The sequence below is a fragment of the Protomyctophum bolini genome (assembly GCF_963924005.1).
Source record: "Protomyctophum bolini genome assembly, chromosome: 1".
NCBI lineage: Eukaryota > Metazoa > Chordata > Actinopteri > Myctophiformes > Myctophidae > Protomyctophum > Protomyctophum bolini.
Window position 1 is genome coordinate 29,978,767 of NC_137862.1, and position 7,500 is coordinate 29,986,266.

The 7,500-nt window shown below is 40.7% G+C and overlaps 1 protein-coding gene across 1 annotated transcript in view; it reads right to left on the reverse strand.

Annotated features, from left to right (window-relative positions):
* Nucleotides 1-427: 427 nt before the first annotated feature.
* psmd13 (proteasome 26S subunit, non-ATPase 13) overlaps nucleotides 428-7,500 on the reverse strand; it is a 13,630-nt gene continuing 6,557 nt past the window's right edge. Inside the window, exons 10-13 of the mRNA XM_080768017.1 lie at nucleotides 6,347-6,409; nucleotides 5,964-6,044; nucleotides 4,693-4,809; nucleotides 428-720 (exon numbers count right to left, since the gene is read on the reverse strand). Of these exons, the coding sequence (XP_080624143.1) occupies nucleotides 625-720; nucleotides 4,693-4,809; nucleotides 5,964-6,044; nucleotides 6,347-6,409 (357 nt within the window). The 3' untranslated portion in view covers nucleotides 428-624. The remainder of the gene's footprint in view (nucleotides 721-4,692; nucleotides 4,810-5,963; nucleotides 6,045-6,346; nucleotides 6,410-7,500) is intronic.

Genomic DNA, 7,500 nt, shown 5'->3' on the forward strand with positions numbered 1-7,500 from the left:
TGTGCAATGTGCATTAGTAGTAAAAAGTAATAGTATGCAAATATACCAGGTATTCTAACATACTCAAGTACTGATCCTTAGCGCACATTGGATATCGTTGCTGTCAGGAGGAAACCTCTTAACTCTAAAAAAATATTGAACCAATGTGAAGTAGTGAAAAACGCTTTGGACAAAACCTCTGAACTCCATTGCACCCTCAAGCCCTCACAGTCTGCTAAAGTAACTAACTCCACCACCTTTCCTCTCAATATATAAAGTTACAACACCAACTTTGATGAGGCATTATTGCTTTGTTTTCCAAATTTCCTGAAAAATGTATATTTTTCATTTCCTGAAAAATGAACGTTTTGGAGTTAGGTGCTTTCCTCCCGACAGCAGAGATATACATAAATAGCAAAGACAATCATTTCAATCCAAGATGTGAGAATAATGTTCCATGGGTTTTATTTGCAAAATGTGTGATTTACTACTACTGTGTATGCACGGTTCTAGTAACACAGGAATAATGAACATGGCATCAAACAAGAGAAAAAACAAAATTAAGAAAAACAAAAGGCTGAGTGCAACATTCCTTTCCACAGAGAGATGTTATTTTTGTTGTTGAACAGAAGGAGAAAGCGATCTTTAGGTGAGGATGTCATGGGCCTGTTGCTCCACTAGCATGGCCATGTTCTTCACATCACCGCACCAGAAGTCCAACCTGTCCTTCATCCCCTTGATCTGAAACGGCATTCCAAAAGGGAGACCCGATTACTCATAATGACAACACACGTAAGGGAAGACCGTTTTAATCCATTTAGACCCGAGAACAGATTCTACAAAATGTCTTCTAATCTGCCGACCCCCGTCTGAAAATATGTTGTTCCAGGGACGCCCACCCCCCACAGAAGCAAATGCATGAGTTGAAAACATTTGCTATGATAGAATATATGTATATTTGCACCACATTTCACGATAAAAAAAATGGCAGATCTACAAGCTTGAGTGCCACGCTATGAGCTTGTAGATCTGTTATTTTTCAACAGCTAAAGATTAAAATAACGGTTAAAGTGGTTAAATGCTAAAAGCGTCAAAAATGCGTTCCAGTCCTAAATGGGTTGAACAGACAAAATGCTCTCTCTGATGGCCACATGTGACAGCCCAGCACAAACAAATGGCACCCCCACGTCCAATCAAAATAAAGAACAGTAGTATCGGTGACCAATAAATTAACTATTTCAATCAATAGTGTACTCGACAGGAAAGTTGAGGGGAGATATTGGGGCCACACGCAACAATAGGCCTCCGAGCCAGAATCGAACCGTTGACACAGAAGTTACATAATATGGTCAACGCATAATCCCTCCAATCCCATTATGTAATGGAGCTGCCCTATATCTTCACTTGATGAATATAGAACTGTTGGACTGCAACTATTGATTATTTTATTTGATTATTGATTATTCTATTATTATTTTTCACAATGAATCAAGTAAAAACATTTTTTTACATAAATTACTACGTTAACAAAGACCGTAGGACGTGAACACGTCCTTTCTAATCCAAATGTAAATTCCCTTGGACGTGCACACACGTCTTAAGAGCTTTTTTATTGATATCAAACAAAATAAAAATTCAGATTTCTTTCCTTTTTTTTAGTTGGCCTCTCCTTCTGCACCATACTCCTTGCTGTTTCGGGCATGCGCGCTGCTGTTCACTTCCTTGTTGACGGCTCAGAAAGAATGCCTCCTAATTTAGAGAACTCTCCATGGTTTTGACCAGAAGGACAATGTTCCGTCTCCATTGCTGACTTCAACATGCCTCTTGTTTGGAATATTAACGCTTCTAGAGAGACTTTAGCGTGACCAGCGTGAGGTAAGATTGGAACATTATGCCTACCGGTTTAAGATTGGAACATTATGCCTCCCGGTTTAAGAATGGAACATTATGCCTACGGTGTTGGAGGGGAACCGAAGGTAAAATCTCCCATATCTGCTGGCACTAGTGCTCATATTTTGAAAAAAGTCCCCGCTCTCGTTGTGTTAAACAAGTCTGAAACACACGCACATGTTTTTTTTCAAACAAAGGTGTTACACTAAATAGCCGAATTACAAGCTCACAACATGCTCACGCATCGTGACACGTTTCAAGCTTTGTACATCGGCTATTTAGGATCATATTTGAACATCTCCATCTAATGACAGAAAAGTGATAGTTTTTTTGTATATTTTCAAATAATGTATTAAATCAGTGGTTCTCAACCAGTGGTCCGGGGACCACCAGTGGTCTTTGAGGGGGTTCCAGGTGGTCCCCATGCAGCTATAAATGATGTAGTTGGTAACCAAATGGGCACTGAAGTCCTGACGTCACTGTTCGTAGAGGGCGCCAGTCCACAGGTTTGTGTACTTTTTATTTGGATTGAAATCCCTATAGGGGGATTTTAGATCGCCTCATATAAGAACTGTTTGAAAAATAAACCGATCACCCCGGCCTTTTCACTCATATGGATATGAAGCATCAAATGAAGGTGGAAATGTACAAATATACCCAAAGAGTAACACAATAAGAACTAGAAACTAGTCAAACAACCCAGAGCCTACATTTCCGGGTGGCTACAGCTGCCCATCGCAACTTGTTAAACAACATAAAATGTTAATTACGTTTTTTTAAATTTATTTTTATTGATATTTAATGTTTCGTGGTTAGTACAAGTCGAGTCACTGCCAGCTGAGCTTACGTCAACGAGGAATCTCAGGAACACAATGTGTTGACAGCTGGGCGTGTATATTAGCAGCGTCATTGCTTTCATATGTAGTTTCAAGGCTTTTGCGGCCAAATTAATTCCATTTTCTCCAGAAACTGGCTGTATCAAATATGAATGGACATCATTAACGATGCACAGCCACCCTCCTGACAGAAAGGCTGGGATGATCGGTTTATTTTTCAATGACAGTTCTTATATGAAATGACCTAAAATCCCCCTGTCGGGATTTCAATGCAAATAAAAAAAATACATGAACCTGTGTACTGGCGCCCTCTACTGAAAGTGACGTCAGACTTCGGTGGTCTATAGATCTTTAACTCTTGAGAGCATATTTGGTTTCATATTACGCTCCCAAGAGTTACATTATTGTTAAACATCTGCATTACTTAATTTACAAGAAGTATACACAATTAGAGAATGTAGAAGAATCGTTATTTTTCTCAACGTTTGCCAAAAGCATGGAATTGTGGACAAAATCTTATCCAACGACAACAAAATATTCTTTAGTTTTGGGTCTGAGAGGCTAAATGTCATCAAATGGTGGTTCTGTGGCTCTAATGCTGAATAAATAATGGGCCTTGATATGAAAACCACTGTATTAACCTATTCAGGAAAAGGAACCCCTTTGTGTTTTAAGCATCATGTTATACTTTAGCCATTGGAAAATAGCAGATCTACAAGCTCATGGCACGATACTGAGTGCCGCACTATGAGCTTGTAGATCTGCTATTTTTGAAAAATCGTGAAATTGTGGCCAAATCTTTGAATATATATTTTTCAGAGTGAACGTTTTTAACTCAAATCTTTGCTTCTGGGGGGGTCCCTGGAACAACATATTTCAGATGGGGGGGTCGGCAGCCAATTTCATATAATTTCTGGGGTCCTTGACATGAAATAGTTTGAGAACAGACTGATATACAGTAGAAACATAACTGTAGGTTTTTTCAGAAAACTGTCTGATTTAGAAGACAGTTTATAGAATCTGGTCTCAGGTCTAACAGTACGTTTTAACAGCCTGGTAACCAACGGCGAGCGCCGCTTGAAATACATTGGCTATCGCCCAATCGCCCACTATCACCGGACGACGTCGCCCAAAAGATGAATTATTTGTATCTTTTCGGCCAACGTTCCTCCGCCCACTTTTCGGCTGGCTGTCCCCCGCTGTTAAAACGTACTGTAAGTGGGTTAAATGGATTAGTTCAATGTGTTGAGTGTTTACCTGCTGAAGGTCCAGCACTCTGGGCTGTACCCAGGTCAATGTGTTGACTAGTGTTTACCTGCTGAAGGTCCAGCACTCTGGGCTGTACCCAGGTCAATGTGTTGAGTGTTTACCTGCTGAAGGTCCAGCACTCTGGGCTGTACCCAGGTCAATGTGTTGAGTGTTTACCTGCTGAAGGTCCAGCACTCTGGGCTGTACCCAGGTCAATGTGTTGAGTGTTTACCTGCTGAAGGTCCAGCACTCTGGGCTGTACCCAGGTCAATGTGTTGACTAGTGTTTACCTGCTGAAGGTCCAGCACTCTGGGCTGTACCCAGGTCAATGTGTTGAGTGTTTACCTGCTGAAGGTCCAGCACTCTGGGCTGTACCCAGGTCAATGTGTTGACTAGTGTTTACCTGCTGAAGGTCCAGCACTCTGGGCTGTACCCAGGTCAATGTGTTGAGTGTTTACCTGCTGAAGGTCCAGCACTCTGGGCTGTACCCAGGTCAATGTGTTGAGTGTTTACCTGCTGAAGGTCCAGCACTCTGGGCTGTACCCAGGTCAATGTGTTGAGTGTTTACCTGCTGAAGGTCCAGCACTCTGGGCTGTACCCAGGTCAATGTGTTGACTAGTGTTTACCTGCTGAAGGTCCAGCACTCTGGGCTGTACCCAGGTCAATGTGTTGAGTGTTTACCTGCTGAAGGTCCAGCACTCTGGGCTGTACCCAGGTCAATGTGTTGACTAGTGTTTACCTGCTGAAGGTCCAGCACTCTGGGCTGTACCCAGGTCATCTGCACCTTCTGGTCCACCTCGTCGATGTTGCCTTTGATCAGGCCCACAGACAGAGCCTTCATCACCAGGAGCTCCACCTGCACCACATACACAACCAAACATTTAACAGGTTGAATGCCTACAATGCACGGCCGTCTTTCAGGCTAGACTGCCTATGTTTAAAGTTACCTTTGAACAGCCAGTGCACCGACCGCCGAGTTGTTTGTCATGAAAATCCACTTTAAAAACAGTGTAATCAAAACGGTCGTCATCAAAAAACATCATATCCCATTCTGTCCGGCGGTTTACCCGTATGATTTAAAACTGATTAAAACATGGATTAAACAATGAAAACACAACTCTGGCAACTCGCGAATCGCAGGGAAAGTGCTCTACAAGACTTTGTGAATAGAAGTGTTCAGGCCCACAGACAGAGCCTTCATCACCAGAAGCTCCACCTGCACCACATATCAGTGTTGTTTTTGGCAGAAAATTTCTATTTTAGTTTAGTCATAGTCTTTGGAATAAAACTTAATTTAGTTTTAGTTATATTTTAGTCACCTGTAATGTTTGTGTTTTAGTCGACTAAATGTCATAAGATTTTAGTCGACTAAATCTACAGTTCATTTAGTCGACTAAAATGTATTTTGGCGTGCCTTGATGGTGTCCTAATGTCTCATTTTACACTTGTTGAAAATTGCCGATCTGCTATTTTCAGCATGCAATCAAGTGTAAAATGACTTATACTGGATCTCGTCCACTAGTCCCTTCCTAACATTTTAGTCTAGTTTTTATCTGTTGACGAAATTGTCAATACATTTAGTCTTAGTTTTAGTCATCATAGCTTAGTCTTCATTTAGTTTCCGTTTAGTTTGTCAGTGGAAAAAGATAGTCAAACAGTTTCCGTCTTAGTTGTAGTCGACAACAACAACACTGCCACATATACAACCAAACAAAACACCAGTTAGGGCTGGATAATCTATCGAAAACCCATATTTAGAACAACCAACCAATTTATAACCGATTCAACAAGAAGCAAAGGCTTGTACTATAATTGACTAAATCAATTAATCTGATCAACAACTTAATAACTGTGATATACTTAATTCAACCCAACAGCCATTCTGTATCGGTCTAATCACACCAAAGACAATGAGACTCAGAGAGGATAACATTTTTCTCTATTCTTGATCAAAGTGAATCATGCCGAGCATGGCCAAAGGATTTATTGGCGGATCGATTAGACACACACCTCATTGTCGGGGAGTTTGGCACTCTGGGCGATCTCATGGAAAGTCAGCTGTCTGTGGTTGGCAGGACGGGTAAAAGTCATCTGGAGAGACACATTTTACAATGATTGAACATTTTGGAAACGAAAAGCCATTTGGATATTGCCAACTCTCAAGTCTGTTAACGAGGAAGATGATTTTGTTCTTCTTTTTGATGCAAACTTCAAACAGACAAATGCATTTGAGGTGAACGGACTTGCATGCCAGCCTGTTACTGCTCCAATTTGGATATGATTTGATTGGGCTGCAATTATAAATCAAATTCTTCCAGGAAAGATTGTACAGTAGCTCTAATACGATAAACTATCATTTTAAAAATGTCTGCTTTGGGAGAGAATTCACCCACCTCCATCACACAGAGCAGTTGGATCTTCTGCATTAGCTTTGCCTCGTGTGCTGCTAGGTCAGGCTGAGAAAAGGGAAAGACAGACAAACCAGTTGAGGCTGACCATAGATTACTGGCAAAAGCAACAATGGAATTATTCATTCAATTACCCACGACTTGGATTATCCAGAGTGTTTCTCTATTCATTATCGACATCTTACATGATCATTGACACTTACTTGCCAAATATCAATGCCTCAAATAAAGACACATTCAGTGTTGATTTTGGCAGAAAATCAGATTTTAGTTTTAGTCATAGTCTTTTGAATAGTTTTAGTCACATTATAGTCACCTGAAATGTTTGTTAGTCTAGTTTTATTCGACTAAATACCATAGGATTTTATTCGACTAAATCTACAGTTGAGTAGACAACAAAAAATTATTTTGGCGGGCCTTGACACCGTTGTAATGGCTGATTTTACACTTGCTGAAAATAGAAGATCGGCTAGTGATCGGCAAGTGTAAAATTACTTTTTTTAAATTTATTTTTATACTGGATCTCTTGTCCACTAGTCCCTTCCTAACATTTTAGTCTAGTTTTTATTTGTTGAGTTTTCATGTAGTTTCCATTTAGTCTGTCAGTGAAAAAAGGTAGTCTATGAACATTTTTCGTCATCATTAGTCAACGAAATCAACACTGCACATGTTCTTGTATAATTATAGATAGATGGATGGATACCTGCTGGCCCCAGGCAGACTGTATATGTATAATTATAGATAGATGGATGGATACCTGCTGGCCCCAGGCAGACTGTATATGTATAATTATAGATAGATGGATGGATACCTGCTGGCCCCAGGCAGACTGTATATGTATAATTATAGATAGATGGATGGATACCTGCTGGCCCCAGGCAGACTGTATAATTATAGATAGATGGATGGATACCTGCTGGCCCCAGGCAGACTGTATAATTATAGATAGATGGATGGATACCTGCTGGCCCCAGGCAGACTGTATAATTATAGATAGATGGATGGATACCTGCGGGCCCCAGGCAGACTGTATAATTATAGATAGATGGATGGATACCTGCGGGCCCCAGGCAGACTGTATAATTATAGATAGATGGATGGATACCTGCGGGCCCCAGGCAGACTGTATAATTATAGAT